This window comes from Polistes dominula, unplaced genomic scaffold (genome assembly GCF_049000335.1).
Source record: "Polistes dominula isolate Pdom_NZ unplaced genomic scaffold, Pdom_raw_medaka contig_23, whole genome shotgun sequence".
Classification (NCBI taxonomy): Eukaryota; Metazoa; Arthropoda; class Insecta; order Hymenoptera; family Vespidae; genus Polistes; species Polistes dominula.
The window spans coordinates 5,864,201-5,887,034 of NW_028300963.1; the positions used below are offsets into that span (position 1 = coordinate 5,864,201).

At 35.5% G+C, this 22,834-nt stretch overlaps 2 protein-coding genes across 2 annotated transcripts; one reads left to right on the forward strand and one right to left on the reverse strand.

The window, feature by feature from the left end:
- The first annotated feature begins 296 nt into the window (after nt 1-296).
- LOC107073762 (fatty acid synthase) lies at nt 297-9,941 on the forward strand. Its single transcript, XM_089172531.1, has 15 exons — nt 297-1,206; nt 2,319-2,572; nt 2,656-2,887; nt 3,061-3,488; nt 3,576-3,869; nt 3,940-4,159; nt 4,238-4,398; nt 4,484-4,801; nt 4,891-5,196; nt 5,269-5,489; nt 5,555-5,829; nt 5,895-6,278; nt 6,847-8,681; nt 8,764-9,504; nt 9,648-9,941. The coding sequence occupies exons 1-15, from the start codon at nt 1,065-1,067 to the stop codon at nt 9,720-9,722; spliced, it is 5,886 nt and encodes a 1,961-aa protein (XP_089028657.1). The 5' UTR covers nt 297-1,064; the 3' UTR covers nt 9,723-9,941.
- A 10,538-nt stretch (nt 9,942-20,479) lies between these two features.
- Nucleotides 20,480-20,914, reverse strand: LOC149032556 (uncharacterized). The gene has a single exon (XM_089172771.1). It carries the CDS (start codon nt 20,912-20,914, stop codon nt 20,480-20,482), a length of 435 nt encoding a protein of 144 aa, XP_089028897.1.
- Between the last annotated feature and the right edge of the window lie 1,920 nt (nt 20,915-22,834).

Below are 22,834 nucleotides of genomic sequence, written 5' to 3' on the forward strand. Positions count from 1 at the left end.
ATCGTTCTTATCTACTAATTTAATTCTAGTTAGAAGTGCAATACTTACAACTGGAGATATTCTTGCTAAGTAAAGTATTGCTATTAGATAAATGAAAATAGCAATAAAAATAATAATTACGAATTGAATTTATAATAAATGTTATTAAACGGTTTTCAATATTATACATTTTTATTTTATTGTAATATGTACAAGCTTTGATAAGGCATTAAAAATGTATGATAAGTATTTTTGAAATAACTACATAGAAATATATTGATTTTCTTGTCTTTTTTACGAACATATAAGACCTTGCCAAAATACTCCTACTTAACAGCTTTTACATATTTTTGAATTTGAAAAAAGGAAGTACTTTAAATTGTTTAAACTTAACACTGTATGAAATCATGATATATTTAGAAAAAACAATAGGAAGTCACAGGTCAGGAAAAACAGACCACGCACCTTTTTTCTTTATTTGGACTGTCTGTTCGCTTGCACCCAATTTTTTTGTCAAATACCTACGCGCTTATCTCTGTTTATTCTTTTACCTCTCTATCACTCCTACCTACAAGCAAATATAGTATCGAAATTATTGTATATGTGTCTACGCTTCGTAGTATGCAGTCGCACACAAACGCACGGATATAATACCAGGAGCGATACTACGAAGCAGAGCATAAAGAGGAGACCGAGAATAGGAATAACTTTATAGCTATATTCTGTCTCATTCTCTCGCAGGCTTAATCCTATATGTTTGTCTCTTTTTCTCTTCTTAATAAATATCATGGTCGTTACAAAGCCATGATGGCCGCTCCGTTGCCTCACCGCACACCGCTCCCTTGCATCGCCAGCGCATTTCATTTTTTTTAAATCACTTCCTATTCTAATGAAGTTCTTACTTCAATATAATGACAATGCTTTCTACGCGTAAGATATTTAAATTTTAAAAACAAATGGCATAAATATCAATTTTAATTAGACCTATGCCGAAGGCTATATAAACAGCAGCAACAATTAATAGCTTTAGTTGATAAGTAAAATCGTATTTGATTGTAGCTTCTATATAGATACATTTAGCAAGTATGAATTTAGAAGGCAAAGAAGAAGTGGTTATTTCTGGAATATCTGGAAGATTTCCGAAAAGTGCAAATATTAATGAATTAATAGCGAATTTAATAAGTGGAAAAGATTGCTCGACTATAGATCATGAAAGATGGAAATTAGGTAAGAATAAGTTAAGGGGGTATTCTGGTCTAGAAATTTGAAATAATCGATTTATTTATTTATTTATTAATTTATTTTTTTTTTATACATATAAGCTTAACCCTTTAAGAATATGTCCTCAAGATGATTTTTCAAAATAGAAATTATTTTCGAAGATATAGCTGTTTTTGTGACGCAGTATCCTATATTCTACCCCTACTACGCGAAACTTTGAACGCATTTTTCTCGAAACTGTTTTTTTGTTTTTTTTTTTCACAATTGTCAAGATATCTCAAGTTCTACTAAATCGATTTGCTTGAAATTTGTTAAAAGACTTCTCTATGCATTACTCTATCTTGTAAACTAAAATCTTACAAAATTTTTAATTTTTACTATTTTCAAAAAAAAATCGGAAAAGTAAAAAAAGTGGTAAAAATAATGTATTTTTTTTTTTCAAACAGTTGTAATTTAGCGAAATAAAAAAAAAACTGTTTTCAATTCTTTTAGATCGAACGATAGCGGCATTATTCTAAATTAATAATGTTTTTTATTTTTTAATTTCGGATTACCAGGAGAGCTGCAATCTTGACAATCGCCGCGCGCTGTCTTTTTAGGACCCTCCACTTCATCAGCCTAAATCTTTTTCATTTTTACATTTTTACACAATTTTTTTTTCCTTGTATTCTCGAAATATTAATGAATATCTTGTAACATTACCGATAGTTAAAATATTATTCGTCTTTTTATTATTACACTTGAAAAAGTACCAAAAATTCATGCCTCTAGAACAGAATACCCCCTTAAATTAGTTTTTACACGAAAATATTTAACTGTTCGAAAATGCATGTAAAATGCTTTGATAGAAGATGTTGGAAAAACGTTTTGCATTAGTCGGCGGTTATTTATGAAGCTATACAGATACTTCCGTCCGTCTCTCACTTCTTCCTAACGTCTTAAAGAAAATCCGACCGATAGAAAAAGCCACCTTTATTGTCCCTTATGTCACCTTGTTTAATCGCCTATGTATGCCTGTGTATGTGTGTGCCATGTTGCCTAAAAAGAAAAAAATTATTGTTCTCAACAATCATATTAAAGTACTTTTTTTATTGGTTTAATAAATTATTATTTTCTAGATCCTATGTCTAAAATACCATTTCGTTTGGGAATAATTTCTGGTTTAACGAAATTCGACAATTTCTTTTTTGGAATTAGTACAATCCAGGCAAAAAATATGGCGCCAGAATTAAGAATTGCAATGGAAACTACGTTTGAAGCAATTATTGATGCTGGAATAAATCCTGCAGAACTACGCGACAAGAAAACCAATGTTTACGGGGTATTGAGTTTATATGAGTCAGATAGTTATCTTATAGGCAATGTAGGAAAGGTAAGTTAATAAAATCATCTCTAATTGATTCTATACAAATGTAAAAAAAACTATAAGTACAGTTCGCTTTATTTTCATAATAGCTAGATGGATATACTTTAACTGGGTATTGCCGTGGTATGCTAGCAAACCGGATTTCATTTTTTATGGGTCTAATTGGATCAAGCTGTAGTATTGATTCAAATTGCACATCAAGTGCATTAGCAATTCAAAAAGCTTACCAAGCTATTAAAGCTGGAGATTGCGATAATGCGATTGTATGTAGTGGAGCCTTAAGTTTACTTTCTAAAACATCCTATCAACTCTCTGAATTAGGTAAAATAAGAGTATGTCAAGAATAATTACTTCCAGTACTTACATGTAAAGAAAAAAAGGCAACTGTTTCTTGTAATTTGATCATATAAGTAATAATGAAAATTTCTACATTATCAAATGAGTATTTTCCTAATTTATTAATAATTTTTGGTTGTATACATTTCGTGATTTAGGTTTGTTGTCATCCGACGGGCTAAACAGGTCTTTCGACAAAAATGCTTCTGGATTTTTAAGAAGCGAGTCAGTAGGAACTATTTTCTTACAAAGAGCTAAAGATGCAAAACGAGTATATGCTGAGGTCGTTAATATTTGTGTTAGTTACACTCCAGCAATTTCAAGAAAAACTTGTATATTTTCTACAGCTGAATTTCAAGCTCAAATAATGAAACAGACATTGAAACAATGCAGTTTAAGACCTAGCGATGTAAATTACATCGAGGCTGATGGTACAGCAATCAAATCAATGGATCTAGAAGAATTAAAGGCGATAGATCTTGTTTATGGTCAAGATCGAAGTTATTCTAATCCTCTCTTAATAGGATCTATTAAATCAAACATTGGTTATACATTTAATAATAATACATTAAATTCGATAATCAAGGTAAAATAACTGAAAAGACAAAATTAAATTTAACACAATACAAATTTATTTTCATATTCTACATTATATTCTTTTTGTAATTTCTAGGTACTAATTGCTATGGAGACCGGAGTTATACCACCGAATCTTCATTATTCCGAGCCTCCGGAAGAAGCTCAATGTCTTCAGGAGGGACGCGTAAAAGTCATTACAAAACCAACAATTTGGACGGATTGCTACGCTGCTGTTAACACTGCTGCATTAAATGGTTCCTTCTCACACATTATCTTAAAACGCCATTCAAAAGAGAAGCTGGGTAAAAAGCTTTCACAAAATAATATGCCACGGCTTTTTGTAGCTTCTTGTCGAACTCAGGAAATGATAACATCGATCTTCAATACTGTAGGTTATTTATTTTACGTCAAAACTAATTATACAAAATGATTGTTAATAATATGGTATACGTGTTTAGTTGCATTCGAACAGAGAAGATGATGAATTTGCTCAGTTAATTAATGATATTACTGAGAAACCATTTCCTCAATCATTGTATTCTGGATATACAGTAATTCCAGAATCTGAAGTAACTAATTCAGAACAATCGATAGAGATGATTGATAATAATTTGTCACTTCAATCTCGACAGATATGGTTTGTTTTTTCGGGGATGGGATCACAATGGACTGGAATGGGTAATACAAATTTTACATATAAATAATAAAAAAGATGTTACTTGATAGCTATTAAATTTCAAAATAAATCTTTTTTAGGTGAGTCACTGATGAAAATACCAATCTTTGCTGAAGCAATAAAAAGGTGTGATGATGTTTTAAGACCTCGAGGTTATGATATTATGCATATTATATGTGACAAAGATCCAACTATATACGATAATATTATAAATTGCTTTTTAGGAATAGCGGCAATACAAGTAATAATATATTTAATATTTACACTTTAATATTTTTTATTTCTTCTTATTTTTGTATAAATAATTTCTCATGATTGCTACACAGATTGGTCTAGTGGATATTCTATATGCTGTTGGCGTTAAACCGAATTACATGATCGGACATTCTGTTGGTGAGCTCGGTTGTTCTTACGCAGATGGTTGCTTTACTGCTGAGGAAATGATTTTAAGTGCTCTTTCTCGAGGATTGGCTTCTGTAGAAAGTGACTTAATACATGGAACAATGGCTGCAGTTGGTCTTGGCTATCAACAAATTCGAGATATCTGCCCTGAAGACATTGACGTTGCATGTCATAATGGACCAGAAAGCTCAACAATAAGTGGACCAACCGAATCAATAAATGTTTTTGTAAAAGAATTACAGGTAATTCTTAGCAGATTTTAAGTAAATTTTTTAATAGACAGTCATAATAATAAGGTTTTATTTATAGAGTCCTAATTTTTCATTTTTAGAATAAAGGAATATTTGCTAAAACCGTTCCAACTAATAATATTGCATATCATAGTCGTTACATTTCTCCAGCTGGTCCAAAGTTGTTGGATTACCTAAAAAAAGTCATTCCTTTTCCAAAAGAACGCAGTTCTCGTTGGATATGCACGTCTATTCCACAAAACGAATGGCTTTCGATGAAAGCTCAATTTTCTTCACCTGAATATCATACAAATAATCTTCTTTCACCTGTTTTATTCGAAGAAGTAATAAAAATGATTCCAAAAAATGCTATAACCATTGAAATTTCACCGCATGGACTGCTACAGGTTTATTATTTAGAATAAAATATTTATTGTATGTTATTTTAATTGTATTACTTATTACATTTTATTTATCAGGCAATTCTGAACAAAACGTTAAAAGACAACTGCATTAATTTAACATTAACAAAACGAGGTAATAAAGATAATTCAATCTTATTACTATCAACATTAGGAAAGCTTTATAATCTTGGGTTACCTATTAAGCCAGGGAAGCTCTATCAGAGAATTTCCTTTCCTGTTTCTAAAGGAACGCCGTCGATTTCTTCACTATGCAGATGGGAACATAGTTTTGATTGGTAAGTATAAAATAGACTTTTTTCTAAAATGAATTGTACAAACTACTTTTTCATATGTTGGACAGGAACGTAGAAGCTGATAACACGTATGAAATTCAACAAACCGAAGAACTGATAGATCTTGACTCAGATAAATTCAAGTTTTTACGAAACTTTAAAATGAACGATAAAGTTATTATTTCTTTAGCTGTCTATTCAAAATTAGTTTTAAATGTTTACTTAAATTTAAATCCACACAAGCATGACAATTCTATTATACTGGAAAATATTATAAATCACAATAAATTATTAAAAGTACCAAAAGACAATAAAATACACTTAATAATTATGATATTAAAAGGTAAAAATTTTAATTACCAAAATAATATATTTCGTAACTATATTTGAAAAAATGTAAATTTTTAGTCTCAGGAAAATTTGAAGTTAAATGTAAAGAAGGAATCATGTTAGCTTCTGGAACTATACGAGTAGCAGAAACTGAGAAAAAAGTTATTCCTGAAATTATTTTACTGAAAAAGGAAACAGAATTTTTAAACGAAGAAGATATTTATTCAAATCTTCTTTTACGTGGTTACCAGTACGAAGAATCTTATAATATTATTAGCAGACTTTCTACATCGTGTACCAATGGTACGTTTAAATGGAGCAGCGATTGGATGTTATTACTAGAAGGATTAATTCAAGTGCATATTATCAGCAGTAGGAACAAAAATATGTTGATACCGAGTAGGATAGAAAAACTCGTCATCGACTTGGCACAATTAACTGACAAAATGAAAGAAAATAATGGTAAGCATTTGAATGTTAATGTTTACTTTTTCGTTGTTATTAAGATGAAATATAGACTAAGAGTTGTGTGTAAAACTCTTCAAATTCTCTAACAGATAAATCAAAATTAGAATGTATTTATACTACTTTATGATCATATTAGAAGTAAAACGAAATAAATTTAATTTTCATTTATTTATAATTAAAGAATAAACAATTAAAATTTATATTATTTATTGAATTTAGCCTTGATATTAAATTATTTACAATTATTTCGTTATTTGTAATAATCGGCAGTCTTTTTTTCGTAACGTTTTAGTACTAACAGTTATAATTGTGAAATAATAAAAAATTTATTAAAACAAAAGTCATTGTTAAGAAAGAAGGCAATATCTCTAGTTTTCTTTTAAACCATATTCAAGTAATTTCTGCATTAAACATTCTCGTAAATTATATTTGTTATTTTATTGAAATACATTTTTTTAAACAATTATTTAAATATTTTTTTTGGTAAGTTCCTCCACACAAAAAAAACGACATATATCATAGTTTAATAAATTATACAGTATATTATGATTTGTTTTCACAGAGCTATCTATGAGATTCGACAAACAGATAAATGTGATAGCTTGCCCCGGAATTGAGATGATTGGGATTCAATTTCAAGAAATAATATTTGACAACAGTCATTGGGAAATTATCGCAGATGAGCTTCGATTTATCCAGAATATAGATAAAACAGAGATGAATATTGACGACGTATTAAACGTAGTACTAGGAATAATTTCCACAAATATTAGCAAAAAAAATATAGAAAAGATATTGGTAATAAATGACTCAGAAAACAAAAATGAAAACATTTTGGAGTTTCTCGAGAATATCATACAAAGGACGAGGAAAAACCTCAATATAAAATTAATTAGCAGAGAGTTCCTTAACCAGACAATGAATGAGGATTTTATTTTGACGATTATAAATAATGCGCATTTTAAGGATATAAAAAAATTCATTAGTACTCTTGGTAAAGAATCATTTTTATTGACAATCATAGAAACAGAAGAGAAAGATAAGGTGATTTCTGCATTAGCAAGTGTTGGATTAAATGTCATCTTAAAAATCAACATTTCTCTTTGTCGTATTGTTCTACTTTTACGTAAAGAAAGAAATTTAAGAAAAGCGATTGTTTTGAGTAACCAAGAAAACTGTCTAGATCGGTTAAAGATCTGTTTACGAGACTCAAAATATGACAATGTTTTATTTGTGGTTAACACTATCAAGGATAATGATTTATTTGAGATACTTCAAGGTATAAGACAAGAACCGGGATATAAGAAACTTCATATTTTCGATCTACAAGATGCAAAAGCACCAAAATTCTCACTTCAAAATGAATTCTATGAATCACAAGTAAAACTCAATCTTCGTGAAAACGTCTTAGCGCCAAATGGGGAATGGGGCACATACAGATGGATGCCATTGCCAGTGAAGCTCACTTCTTCTTTTCGTAAGAAAGCAAAAATTAATAAACCAATTTCTTTAGAATGGACGGAAGACCTACCATTGTCTAGAAGAAAAAATGAAAGTGTCGTAAAAGTAGAGTTTGCAGCATTCGACTTGAGTGTTTACGAGTACTATTTAAATAGTGACGTCAGCTTAGAATCACAAATATTTCTTACAGAATATTCAGGAAGAGATGAAAAAGGTCGTAGAGTAATGGGGCTTGTTAATAATTTAACTATAAGTAATGAAATTTTACCAGATCCAGATTTAACTTGGATTATTCCAGACACTATGAGCTTCGAAGATGCTGCAACGATTCCCCAAGCTTATTTGGCAGCTTTTATTATTTTACATTCAGATAAATGGAGGTTAAAAACAATTAAAACTGTATTGATACATTTTGGTGCTAGTGATATAGGACAGGCTCTTATAAATTTATCTTTATTTTATAATTTTGATGTTTACACTACTTATAAAACGGAAGCAGAAAAACGAGTGATCGAGACAATACGACCAAGCTTACCACAGACTCATATTATAAATGTTAATAATTATAAAAGTTATATTCAAAATATTACAAAAGGCAAAGGTTTTGATTTTGTAGTTGCAAACTTTTCCATCTTAGACAATATGGCAGAATGTATAGACATTGTTAAAACTTTAAAACATTTAGTAATGATTTACGATTATAAAGGGCTTAGTTACAATCCGATACCACTATATAATTTTAATAGGAACATAAGTATATACGGCTACTGTTTACAAGACCTTATTAAGTTGCCAACGAAAATTAAAAGAGAAGCAGCAGATCTGATGAGAACAGCTCTTAAAATGGGCAGCTTAAAACCAATTATATCACGAAGACTTTTTCTTCAAGGAGCAACGGAAGAAAGAAGCATTGATGCTTGTGAACGTTATGGAAAAGTAAATAATTAATTATACTGTTTATCTAATAAAATTTAATTTTCTTTTTTGACAATTATATTAAAAATGCATTTTTTTGCAGGTTTTAGTCAACTTGCAAGAAGATAAAACACTTTCCAATATCATTTCTCAATTTTGGTTCTATAGCGATAAATGCTACCTCGTCATCGATGGTTTCAATATCTTTGGCAAAGTACTAATTGAATGGATGATCGAACAAGGAGTTAAAAAATTAATCATCGCTTCTGATATGTCTATAGAGGATCACGAATGTGCGGTCCTTAAATGGCGCGAAAATGGAGTAACGGTCATTGTCCGACATGAAGATGACTTAAGCAATGTCACATGTATTGAGAAATTATTCAAAGAAGTTTTAACTATAGGTCCACTAGATGGCATATTTGATCTACAAAGAACGAAGATTGATTCTTCTATTTCTTCGTTAAAATATTTCAAAGTTACTGAAATACTAGATGAATATAGCAGAAAGTTTTGTCTGTCTCATGTAAAATTCTTTATTTTCTCTTCGTTCGACTTAAACGGAGATGGATTAAGAGACACTAATATTGAAAAATTATGCAAAAAAAGAAAAGAATCTTCCCTTCATGGTTTAATTATTTTATTGCCTAATCTTTTAGAAGATGCAGTAGCTGACAATAAATATAAAAATTTCATTACTTACGAAAAAATGTCATTACTTTTAAAACGACTAAACTCTATACTATGCACAGAATCTTCAATAATCGCTGTTCGCCATTTAATAAAAGATAATTCCGTAGATGGCAACGAGAAAAATATTCTTGTTGGGGAGACCGAAAAGGAGGTAATTTATTTTATTTTTATGGTATAAATTTCATTATTCACCTTTTGTTTCCATTAGCTAACGATAGTATTATTATTTTAAATATTTTTATTAAATATAAGCTTTACATCTTATTAATCATGATTGTGTTTAAAATTATTTAGCTACGATTTGAAGAAAACAATCTACAAGAAGAGGAAGTACGTCAGTTCGAAAAATACATATATAACTATGATTAAATAAATACAAAAAAGTTTAATGGAATTATGCAAGTTACTTTAAGTATACGATCCATACGTTTAATCATTTTTCTCTTTGTTCAATATTTATATTATCATTTTGATTAATTTTATTTTTTTTTTTTAAATAATAATGTTTTTTTTTTATATTTAGTTTAATGAACGTTTTAAGTGTACTTTAAAAAATAAATAAATCAATAAAATTATACTGTTTTTCGATTTTTACGGCTTTTTCTCCTTTTTTTGTGACTAAACTAAGTTATTCACTATTTCCATGAAACACATTTTCCACTGGCGTATACGTATGTAGGTACATACTTAGCTTTGTCCAGACAAAAGTTTTCACTAAAAAAATTTTCTGTGATTAATTATTTTAGAAATGACGAAAAAAAAAAAAACTAATACGACGTATTGCTATGAAGGTTGTCTTTGACATTTAACGATAACTATTGGTCAATTTTATCATTTTCTAACTTTTATGAAACTTTTACATTGTTACGTCCTTTTTTCTACTACCAGTATATTATACGCTGTTATATAATCCCTTACGCGTTCTACGTGACATGCCCATCTTAATTAGCTTGATTTTAGGACGTTAATGATGTCCGTCTTGTTGTACAGTTGATGTACTTATACGCTATGGAGTCAACTTCATTCGCCCGTATCTTCATCGCGTTTTGCACGGTAAATCTTACAAAAAACTTTATTTACAAAAACCATAAATTTTTTTTCGTCCCGTAACGTAAGCGACATCATGTCACCACCATAAAAACCATCGCTAGGATGATTGTCCTGTATATCCTTTATATCCTGATTTTAAGACGCCTAGACAGCAGCCACGCGAGCTGAGTAATTAATTGACAGAGTGAAAGCATGAATTGCCTAAATTGATTCTTTTCTTAAATTTTTCGTTAATTTCGTTCATCTTATTTATGATCGATCTTGAATATCTAAAGTTGCTGACCCGTTCAAAAATGTTATTCCGGACGACAAAAATTTCAGAATTAGGCACATTTTGAAGTCGATCAGTGACCATATATTTCGCTTTTTCTGCGTCTAATTGTATTCCCAAATCTTTTTTCTTATATATTGATATTTTCGCGTTATTAATAAATGACTCTTTATTGTCTCTTAACAAAGCAATATCGTCCGTATATGTCAAAAGTTTCGTTGGCTTGTTCTAATGCAGAATATCTATACTTTTTTGCCGTTCTTTGACTGCAAATTCCATTACTAAGTTTAACAAAAGAGGTGACAATGCGTCCCCTTGTTTTAGCCCGCTATGAATACTAAAAGCTTCCGACAATTGAATACCTATTCTCACTTTACCACGAATTTTCTTCTGAAAACTTCTAGACGTAAAAAAAGGATAATATATTAGTAAGTTTTATATCTTTTTTAAAAATAAAACTATTCTTTTGGTAGCAATATATAATTACATTTTAGTACAAGTGTAATAAAACAATAGTTTGGAGTATCAAGAAACAATTTAAATAAAATCATTTAACATTCTGAGATACAAAAAGGTAATAGACTGAAGATATAGACGATAAAAATAATTTTCTTTATTTTATTTCCTTTTCAAATACGCTATTGTAGACGATAAAATTAATATTTAGTTCTTTCTTTATTTTATTTCCTGTTTGAATACGCTATCGATCTTAGTGATGTGAAGCGCGACGAAAACCTTTGTGCAGTATCGGGTTCTTAGGGTTCTTTCGGATTTCTAAGTAAACACATGCGACATAAGAAGAAACGATATTCCTTTGTTTAAAAAAAAGTTCTTTTATGCTTGATTTTCACTACGATCTTTACCAAAAACAAAAGCTATACCAATCGGTTGACTATGGCGGGGGGATGGATCCTTCTGCTATTGGTCGTTAATAATCATAATCACTTTTCCTCTCCGAAAGGGGTGTGTGTGTTACTCTTTTATGATATAAATATGTGATACAAAGTAAGAAAGAAAGTCCTTAGTCTTCAGTTCCTTAGTTTATCAAGTTCTTAGTCTGTATCAGTCTGTATATCCGTCTGTCTGTACTCGTCTGTCCGTATCAGTTCCTTAGTCTAGTCCTTAGTTCTCAGTTCACTAATTATACTTTCAGTCCGTTATATTCGTCTGCGTATTTTATCAGTCAGTTTATCAATTTATCAGTCAGACAGTCGGTCATATAATTATAATTTTTTTGTATTCTTTATATTTTGTAACCACACTACTTTTTGTAAACTTATGTCAATACCGCTTAACATCATTATATTTTAATAAACTATCATATATTTCATCATCATCAGTTATTTATCTCTGTCTGAACCCTACAAAGAATTTAATAATTTGCTTTGAAAAATAAAGTAATTTTATTAGAATTTAAGCTAAAAACCAGGAACTTTAAGGTATTATTAAACTTTATATTTTTTTCGATATATTCAGATAAATGTAAATATTTATTTTATACATCCATTTAATTATATTAAATAGTTTATTCTTATGATCTGTTTGAATGAATAAAATAATTTTATTTATTACTTTAACGGTAAGCGTTGCAACGGCGAATAAATATGAACATCGCAGAAACGATAACAAAAACGAAATTCGATAAAAACTATAAATAGAAAAAAACACGATAGTGCTGAAAATTCTACTTTTCGGGAAATAATTTCACTCTACGATTTTATTTTTACATTTTGTTAACGCTTCTATAGATGATAGCGTTTAGAATTTGAAATCTAAATATATATGTCGAGAATCTTATTTAGGGTGAGAGGTGCGAGTTGAACATACACCAAGTTTAATCCTACTAATAAGATTTATTTAAAACAGGTATTAGAAAAAGTACAATAATAGTTTCACAATCTTACTGTTACAACTTAGATAAGTGACTGTATTCTTACAACTAATAACGACTTATAATACAACTGCGACTGTTACAACTAATTACGTAATTACTCAATTACGGCTACGACTGTGACTGCTTCTACAACTACTGCTACGACTTCTACTGCTAACATCTTATTTCTTTTCACGTATTTTATGTTATCAGATATCGTTAAATTAGAAAATATTCCTAAAAGCGATGGTACTTTAGACGAATGATATACAAATAATAATTTATGGAAACAATTATGAACATATTTCGATGTAATATAAAATGCAAAAAAAGAATTAAGCTAATTTTAACCTAATTTTTATCTTGTCTAATTCAAAGACACGTAATCTTTTCTATTTATTAAATTCGCCATAAAATCATTGAAATCGTTACTGCTGGAGAAACTTTCTGACATTCTAGAAATGGGAACACAACTGCAGTATGATGCAAAACTTTTAATTTTATATTTTTTAATGTATCTATACCAGCGATGTTATGGCCGAAATTCCTCAACTAAGAGTCCTCTGGCAATTTGTATATGCTATGAAGTGGAGAATAAAGGGTTAGGTTAAGGTGTAAAATAAAACACGTGATTGAGCCAATCAAAGAAACAATGCCTTTTTTTATTGGCTCGTCAGGGAAAAGCCTTGCGGCATAAGAACCCTGGATGATATTTGATTATACAATAAGAATGCACCACGTTGTGTTACCACGTGGGAAAATATCGTTGATGTGAAATATATATATATATATATATTGGAAAGATCTCACCTCTCGCACTCCTCAAATATAGCGATCACAACCTTAAGGGTTGTGATGTTGAATGAGCTCACTTTCACGAGTCTTGAAGATTAGGATATTCTTTCGGTTGACCTTTGTGAATTTTTAAAGCCTTTGTTCAATATGCCCTCTATAATCCTTGAAGATGTGTAGTCGTAGGCGTCCGGTGAAGAAGTAGGATGAATGTCCCTTTGTACTGGCCCAGCAGGGCGTATGTACTAGGGGATTGAGAAGTGGGGATGCGAGAGGTAGGGGTAGCTAGAGAGGCGCTTCGATAGATACTGGTGGTTGATCGATGCTCACAATGAGTATCGATCTAGAATCCTAATCGATGGAAGCGGACGCGCGCGAATTCCGAATACCGCTAATTACCGTACGATCCTTTCGGATCGTACAAGCGAAATTGTCGACAGATACTTCATTTATAGAATAAAACTATATATTGTAGCCCGTTTTTTTTTTATAGACATTCAGATACGTCTTAATTAAATAATCACTTATGCAATTTTTTTTTGTCATTTAAATGCATATAGTATGCATAAAAACGCATACCTTTATTGTCAATGCACTTATACATAAAATATATATAAAGATGAGAGAAAAGATGAGAGATAAATAGTACGTGTGCGTGTTTATGCCGGAATATTTCTGGGAGTATCGATAGGCGTCAGGTAAATGACCTTATTATGTGCGTTTGGCAATCAAATGTGGATGTTGATGTAAATGTGAATGTGAATTAATTAAAAAGAGCGCGTTTCATCGTGTTTGAAATATTTCACCACCTCATAATATTGCTTTGTGCATTATGAAAGTGCTGAAGTCTCTTGAATATTCTCGGTCCGGAAGTATCGAAAGATCTAGTCTTTGGCTTATCAGGAATGATCTGGAGACATCGAGAAGGAATGTAAGAAGTAGCGAAAACTTATGATGACAGATGATAGGTAAATATGTTCAGTGAAGGCAACCAGCGGGTGCCTTTATGATTCTGTTCCATTAGGAATGTGTTACAAGTGTATTATGTAAAACTATAAATACTTACTTATAATTATTATTTCCTAACATCTATAAATTAATAAATACTATTTATTATAATCAGTCCTACATATATCTTTTTCAAAATTTCTGATGAATGTTGACTTTAATTTCTTTTTTCTTGTCTTAGAAATCTTTTAAAATGACATAAAAAAATATATACTCTTATCTAATGTAAATCATTTAGAAATACTCAATGAATACTTTTAATGAATATCAAACTTTTAATATTACAGTAAAATAGAGAGAAGAATTTGTAATAATAAGGATTATTTATACGCAAGAAATATAAATTTAAACTTTATTTAATATTTATGAAGTGAAAACTTCTTTAGAATTGGAGCGATCTAAAAAGTAAATAAACGGATACGCAGCTATGTAACGGCTGCTATACTAAATAACAAGAGAAAAAGAGACAAACTTATAGGATTGAGCCTGCGAGAGAGAGACGGAATATAGCTATATTGTTTTTCCTATTCTTGGTCTCCTCTTTATACTATGCTTCGTGGTTATCGGTCCTGGTTTTATATGTGTGTGTTTGTGCGCGACTGCATATTACAAAGCCTGGACACGTATTCTTCCGATACTCGAAATGTTTGTAGATAGAAGCGATAGAAGGGTAGAAGAATAAACAGAGATAAGCACGTAGGTATGCGACAAAAGTATAAGGTCCAAACGAACCGACGATCTGTTACGCGGAAATGTTCACGTGAAGTTAAATTCGCGTTGATTTCCGGATAGTGTAAGAATTCGGCCTATTGAATTCTTGTGATTGTATTAAAAACAAGGATTTCCAAGTTTTGGAAAGAATAACTTTTATTTACAACAGATTTACGTTCGGATACAAAACGACTTACAAGCGTAACGGCCAGGATAGAAGAGAGTTTTGGATGTCGAAGGAGCCCCTTTTAACGGAAATCGGAACAAGGAATGTTTTACAAGAAGGGCGTTTTTTCATAAGTTAAGGGATTCTTATTGGTGTTCTCACGGTGCAGTGGGGTATTGCTTAAAATTCCAAATTTTATGTTCGGCGTGAAAAAGTAGAAACGGATGTTCCTGAAATTAGTATGCAGCGCAAGTGTAGGTTTTATCTACTAGCCCTAGCAGGTTTAGACAGGTTTTCCAAGGGATCAAGATAATACATCTAAGCAGGTATAGTTCACGTTAGGCCTAACAGATCGAAATAAAGAAAGAAGGTGCGTGAACGGTTTTTATTTTACCAAAAACGTGGTATTTCATTTCTATTTAAACATTTTTCTATTTTATTGAAAAATTAATATTAAGTTATTTATTTAGCAAATATTATAATTACCAATTATGAAATATATAGAATATAATAATTGTATTGCCTGCAATATTTTACAAAAGAATGAAATGATTATCAGTTACATCAAAGAAAAATCATGTGTGCAGATCACACGTGTTAGAAGTGAAACCTTTAAAAATCTAAGTTTCGAGAGAATGAGACGAATGGACAGTTTTAAGAGTAAGATAATTGTAGGATTAATTTAGTATAATATTATTACTATATATAATAAAGGTCACTGGTATGGTCTCTGGTTGTAATAGCTGATAAAAAGTGCACTTTTCACAATTCAAGCAATAAAAACGGAATGCTGAATACGATAGTTATAAATAGTCACCAAAATGGTAGGATGATTATCGAGGGAAATATAATTCGTCAGAAATTAGGTAAAAATAAATAATCCTTTTTTGAAATAGGTATAAAACTTTTTTTGTTAGTATTGTTTTCTATTTCCCGTTTTTATCTACATTTTTGCGCTATATAACAAACATTTTAGGATAGATGAAATAAAAACGATACGAAAAACATATGGAAAATACTGCTGGACTGAACGAAGGTTCTGGTAAAATGCAATGAAAGGTCTAATAGAGATATTCTCTAGAAATGTTTTTTCAACTCTGTAGCCAGCTATACCTCGAGACCCTTATTATTTATAACATATCTCGTCCTTATTCTTTAGACCACAAACTTATCTTTCTAAATAATCTCTTGTCTAAATAAAGATCTGAACAACGAAAAATTTAAAAAATGCATTGAATCGTATCGCTCTCTCAGCTTATCGAACTGTGTACACTACGAGTCTCAAATTTCAGCTCCGTGGTAAACTCCACCGATATACGCTGGGCGTTCAACATCTTAAAAATGTTTTTATTTTATTGAAAAATTAGTATAAATTTCCTAAATACGCAAACATTATAATTAAAAAACATGTCTTTGGATATTTATAAGAAAAATTTTCTACAAGGTGGTTAATTTTTTTTCTCTGATGTATCTGATGATCATTTCATTTTTTTGTTAAATATTGCAGACAATACAATTATTATATTCTATATATTTCGTAATTGTTAATTACAATATTTGCGAAATAAAGAATTTAATACTAATTTTTCAATAAAATAGAAACATTTTTAAATAGAAAAGATATGACACGTTGTAATTAAAAACTATATGCATGAATATTATGGCATCGATAGTAAAGATAATAAAAGTAGATCGAATTTCAACAGACTTTCCCTATTTTTTATACTTCTTTTCTCATGATAAGGAGCCGATCTTGCGGTGTAGGTAGCTGACAAAAACTAATATTTTCAAAATTCTATGCATCAAGATGGAATGCTGAATGCGATAGCCATAGATAGAGACGAAAATTGTAGAATATTTGTCGACAGAAAGATACACTGTCCTAATCCAAGTAAATAGAATATATATTTTTTTGAAACTCAGGTAGATGAATTTTTTCTTTCACTCTTTTCACCTTTCCTTTGAATTTAAGATATCTTTATCATGGGTTAGCATACACAAGTATTTCTTTTTGTGTTGGAACTAATAACTGTAGATGCTGTTAAAGAAGAGAACAATTGTGGTCGTATTTTTTTCGTTTACTCAGGTATTAAATTACATCGATTTTAAAATCTATTTCTATTTTCGTTGTTTTATTTTATAATATTAAAAAAATTTTTTTAAAATTTATTTTCTATATTTTTTTTCTATATTTATAAAATAAGTTATATTATTTTATTCTTATTGGAAATATAAAGTAAATAAGGTTTATTTGTTTTTGTCACGTATATAGTTTCTTCTATTTAAAAACTTTTTTAGTTTATTGAAAAATTAGTATAAACTTTCTAAATACGCAAACATTATAATTAAAAAACATGTCTTTGGATATTTATGAGAAATATATTCTACAATGATTTTTTTTTTATCGTGGTAAAAAGTAAAGGCAGATCTTTTATAGACCATAGGCGTCGGCCCTGACCCCGCAGTCGAAAGATCGCCCTTCGACGTCAGAAGCAGAACCGGCCCCCGTGTGCTGAACTCTCGTCTCGTCCTTTCCTCCGAAACGCATATCAGCTAAACCCCCCCCCTGATCTTTCCTTTTTCAGGCGAGGGGATAATCCACTTCTGTCCGCGTAGTCGTCCGCGTCTCCCCCCAACCAGGAATTACTTTAGTATTACTTCTGGTTGGGGGTCTTGTCCGTGTGTCGTTTTGTTATTCGTCTATTGTGTTTTGTGTGTCGTTCGGTCTGTTGTCTTGCGTCAGGTCCGTCATGTCAGGCAGCCGTCCGCATTTTTCCGTCTTAGAATAGTCTCCGTATATGTGGCAACTAATTGCCACCAGTCCTTTCCGTGGAGCATCACCTCCACGATGTTGTCGGGGGTGATGTCTTTCACGGTCGCTTCGAGTCTCCGTCTTAGGTCAGTCCAGCAGTCGCATGCGAAGAAGGTATGTTTCGCGTCGTCTCGTTCGTGTCCACAGTATGTGCAGTTTGGTGTCTGTACTCTGTTCATTCTGTGGAGGTATTGTCGGAAGTACCCGTGTCCTGTCAGGAGTTGTGTTACGTAAAAGTTTACGTCCCCGAAGTCTCGTTTTGTCCACTGTCTTAGGTCCTTGATGAGTCGTCTTGTCCAGTTGCCTGTTCTTTCTTCCGTCCAGCGCTGTTGCCACGCGCGCATAGTGTTGTCCGTTTCTGTCGATGTTGCGTCCTGTAGTCTCGTGTCTGCGCTTCTTCCGTAGATCCTCTTGCGCTCAAAAGCAAGAAGATCTATGGGAATCACGCCTGCCACGACCAGAACAGCCTGCGCAGAGACTGTCCGGTAGGAGCAGGCGATCCTCAGCGCGCTCTGTCTCTGTATCGTCATCATTGCGTGGCAGTACTTCTTTGTCTTCAGGGAATCTGCCCAGACTTCTGCCCCGTACAGAAGGATCGAGTGGGCTGTCGACATCAGTAGTCTCTGTTTCCTTGTTCTCGGTCCGTTTGTGTTTGCCATCAGGCGGCTTAAGGATTTTACTCTTTCGGCCGCCTTCTGGGCTGTCCTTTGTATGTGAGGCCAGAAGGTCATCTTCGTATCTAGGGTTACTCATAGATACTTGACTTCCCCCTGGTCTCGATTGTTTCTGTCCCAACCGTCATGGGTAGTCTCGTCTGTATGCGTCTTCTTGTGAGGATCAGCAGTTCTGTCTTTTCCGTTGCGAGTTGCAGTCCGTGGTCTGTCATCCACTGTCCGACTCGTCTCATTGTCTGGTTCAGTTTTAACTGCGCCAGCTCTGGGGTCCGCTCCACGATCACCGCCGCTACGTCGTCGGCGTATGCGAAGAGAGATACGTCAAGCGGGAGTTCCAGTCTGAGCAGGCTGTCATAGGTCGCGTTCCAAAAATCCGGTCCGAGGATAGATCCTTGGGCAACCCCAGCGGTGATCTGTCTCGTCGTGTGTCCTTCTGTCGTCTCGTACGTCAGTCGTCTTTTTCGTAGGTAATCCTTCACCACCCGGAGCAAGTACGGTGGAACCCCGAAAGCGTTTTTAAGCGTTTGCAAGATGTCCACCCACCTGGCCGAGTTAAAGGCGTTCCTAACGTCTAATGTCGCCAGCAACACGATAGGTCGCGTTGCGTGGCAGTATCTGTCGGTTTCCCGGAAGGTGTCAACGACCCTTTGGATCGCGCCAACGGTCGACCGACCCTTCCGGAAGCCGAACTGGCGATCTGAGAGGCCTCCCCCAGCTTCAATCGTCCCTGTAAGTCTCTGTCTAAGTAACTGTTCGTAAAGTTTTCCCGTCGTGTCCAGTAGGCTTAGCGGCCGGCAGGCCGATGGCGTGCTGGGGTCTCCCTTACCCTTAGGGATGAGGATCAGCCTCGCCACCTTCCACCGGTCGCTGAAAGTCCCTGTCTGTAGGAAGGTGTTGTACAGGTCAAGGAAGATGTCCGGCCTCTGTTTGACCATCAGCCGTACAGCCTCCCCCGGCACACCATCTGGTCCCGGCGCCTTGCCAACCTTCACCGCCTTAGCCGCTCTGAAGAGCTCCTCAGCTGTGAAGGCGACAACCGCCGCTGTCCCGTCTTCGTCTGTCATTTCTGTTCGCAGCGGGTGTGTTGGAAAGAGTCCGTCCCCGATGCGTCGCATGGATTCCGCATCCTTGAGTATAGGTGGTTCCCGAGCCCCCAGTTTTCCGGTCACTATCTTGTAACCGGCACCCCACGGGTCGCGGTCCACCTCCTCGCAGAGCGTCCTCCAGCACTTCGTCTTACTGTCTCGGATAGCGTTAGTCAGTCTTTTACGTTCTTTTCTGTAATTGGCCTGGAGTGCTTCTCTCACAGGCCTACCTTTAGCTCTTGTAACCCTTCTGCGTGCTGCGAGGCAACCCCTCCGCAGTTCGGCGATTTCGTTCGTCCACCAGTATTGTGGCTGTCTGTTTCGTCTGAGGTGTTTCCTCGGCATCGTACTTTCACACAACCTTTCTGTTAGTTTAGCTGTCTCGTCTGTAAGTCTTTCCGCCCTGATCCGGCCGGTCAGATCCGGGGGAACACTGGCGATCAGGGCCGGCGTTGTCGCCAGTTCCTCTGAAAGCCTTTGTGTGTCGAGTCTGTTCGTGTTCCACCGCTGAGGTTGTCGTTGTCTTTTCTGTGCCTTTGCTGTCTTTCTTGTTAACTCAAAGGCGATGTACTGGTGGTCGCTGGCCGTGTAATCTTCGATCACCCGCCATCGTCTTACTTGTGTCAGCAGTCTGTCTGAGGTCATTGTTACGTCTGGGATAGAGTTACCGTATCCCGGTCGTCTTTATGTCGGCGTATTTCCTGTATTTGCTACTTCTAGGTCTAGCCTTGAGGCCATCTCCAGAAGCAGTCGTCCTCGTTTGTTCGTCGCTGTCATGCCCCACTCGATCGCTCTCGAGTTGAAGTCCCCAGCGACTACCAGGTCCCCGGGCAGTTCCCTGATTCCGTCCTCGAGGGCCGCTACCCTTCTCCCGAATTCCGCCGCGTCGCAGTTTGGGGTGAGGTAGACACTGACGTAGGTGACAGTGCCAACCTTGACCCAGACATAGTCTTCCCATGCGCCACAGCCGGTTATCCGGGAACGGGCAGCACCCCTCACCCAGATAGCTACCGTCTCGTTGTCGTTTGTGTACCAAGTCCGTGTTGTCCGTTTTCTGTATGGCTCGCACAGTATGAGTATGCCCGCGTCCAGTTCGTCTGCTATCTGAGGTAGTAGCATGTCAGCTGTCCTGCTGCGGTTCAGGTTTCCCTGGATTATGCTGTCCGTCGTCCAGCCCGCTCCCTGCACTCCTCCAGTGCGACCCGGAACGCAGCGCACCTCCCGGAGCCCGAGAGATGCGCCGCGTCCATGCGTCCTGCCTCGGCGCACAGAGAGCAGTTCAGTCTGTTTTTACAGTCCGTCGCGTAATGTCCGGTCTCACCGCATTTCTTGCAGTTCTTCGTTCTGTCTGGTCCTTTGCAGCTCGCCTTTGTGTGTCCAAAGCCCAGGCATTTGTAGCACTTTGTCACCGTGAGTCGTTTCCGTACGCGACAATGGACCCATCCTATCCCGATTCGACCGCGCCCGAGCAGAGTCTTGGCCTCCTGCGATTCAAGATCGCAGACCGCCATGTACTGCTCGGCCCGGTTCGGTCCAAAGATATGGGTACCAAAGTCTCCGTCCCGTCCTGTCTCCCGTCGTAGTGCCTGTATAACGTCTTCTCTCGTCACCACGCAGTCCAGGTCCATAATCTCCACTTGTGTCTTGGAGGTCATGGCATTTACGCTGCCGTCGTCGCCAACAGCGTTCTGAAGCGCGCGACGAAAATCTTCTCGTCCGTCCGCTGTTGTCTGTATTTTTATAAGGCACAGTCCGTCTCTCGTCTTTCTGACAGTCTTGACCGTCACGTTGTTTTTGGTCGGGTCTACTGTCTCTCGCATTTTCCGTATTAAGTCTGCGTACGTCTTGTCTTTTCCGGGCTTAACCAGTACGGCCAGTCCCGATTGCTTGATGGTCGATCCGTGCCTTTCGGGCCGGGCGTGAGCGTTCGTCTCGTCTGTCTTTTTTCGTTCTTTCTTCTTCGCTTTCTTTGTCACCACCGTCTGCCAGGCGGCGGCCGGTTCCACTCGCGGGGTCCTTTTCTGTGCGAACTCCGGAGTGGCCCCGGTCGTCTCCCTTTTCCGTTTTGTTCGTTGCGTCACCCGTTTGTTCGTCTCTGTCTCTGTGTCCGTGGTTGTGTCGCCGTCGTTGGTCCGCCGCCTCGGAACCGCCGTGGCACACTTATTAAGCGCGACATAAGCGGTTTCGAGGATCGTCTTTATACCTGTCTTGACGATTATATTCATGTTTTTTGGATGGCCGCTGCCTCTGCCATCCTTGTTGCTGTCGTGTGTATTATTGTCAGCAGTTCCGTCAGGTCTCGTTTCTGTAGCGTTGTGATGTCCAGTCTTTGTTGTCTTGCTTGTGCCGTTTTTGAATTTGCCTGTCCGTCGTCGTTGTCGGTGAGAGAGCTGCAGCTCAATGCGCTTCCTGCGCTCGATACACTCAACGTTCTATTCCGTGTCTGCAGGTCTAAGAAGTTGTGCCCCGCTGTTTTGTCTTTTTTCTCGTATTTTCTTGGTATATTTTCGGTTGACTTCTTGCACTTACTGCGGCCCTCAGAATCCTCGCCGCTGCCATGGGCCACTGGATCTTTCTTCCGGTCGGAACCCAGAGTGGATTGTCCCTCTGCAGGGTATACCACCTGAGGTATATCGAAGTTTTGTTTGTGCATTTCATCGGTTTTCTTTGTTCCGTACTGCGTCGGGTTCCTCGGGGTCGCGGTACCCGTGCCGTGCCGGAACCTTGCACGGCCCCTGAGGGAGTGTTTGTGTGTGCCCGCGTTAGCCTACTGGATCATTCACTCTGGGAGAGCCTGTTTATAAGGGTCCCAACCATTCGCTTTCCAGAAGGTCCCGTTTATAGGGACTCTGGCCATTCGCTTTTCAGGGTTACCCGTTTATAGGGTCCCTGATCATTCGCGCCACCAGAGGGTCGCGCGAAAACACATCCCTTTTAGTCGCCTTTTACGACAGGCAGGGAATACCTTGGGTCTATTCTACCCCGGAACCCATACAGGGATTATTATTATTATCATTATTATTATTATCATTATTATTA

Coding starts and splice junctions, on each gene's coding strand:
- LOC107073762 (XM_089172531.1), top strand. CDS start 1,065: ATGAATTTAGAAGGCAAAGAAGAAGTGGTTATTTCTGGAATATCTGGA. Junction 4,802..4,890: donor TTTTTGTAAAAGAATTACAG/GTAATTCTTAGC, acceptor TTTCATTTTTAG/AATAAAGGAATATTTGCTAA. Junction 6,279..6,846: donor CAAAATGAAAGAAAATAATG/GTAAGCATTTGA, acceptor TTGTTTTCACAG/AGCTATCTATGAGATTCGAC.
- LOC149032556 (XM_089172771.1), bottom strand. CDS start 20,914: ATGCTACTACCTCAGATAGCAGACGAACTGGACGCGGGCATACTCATA.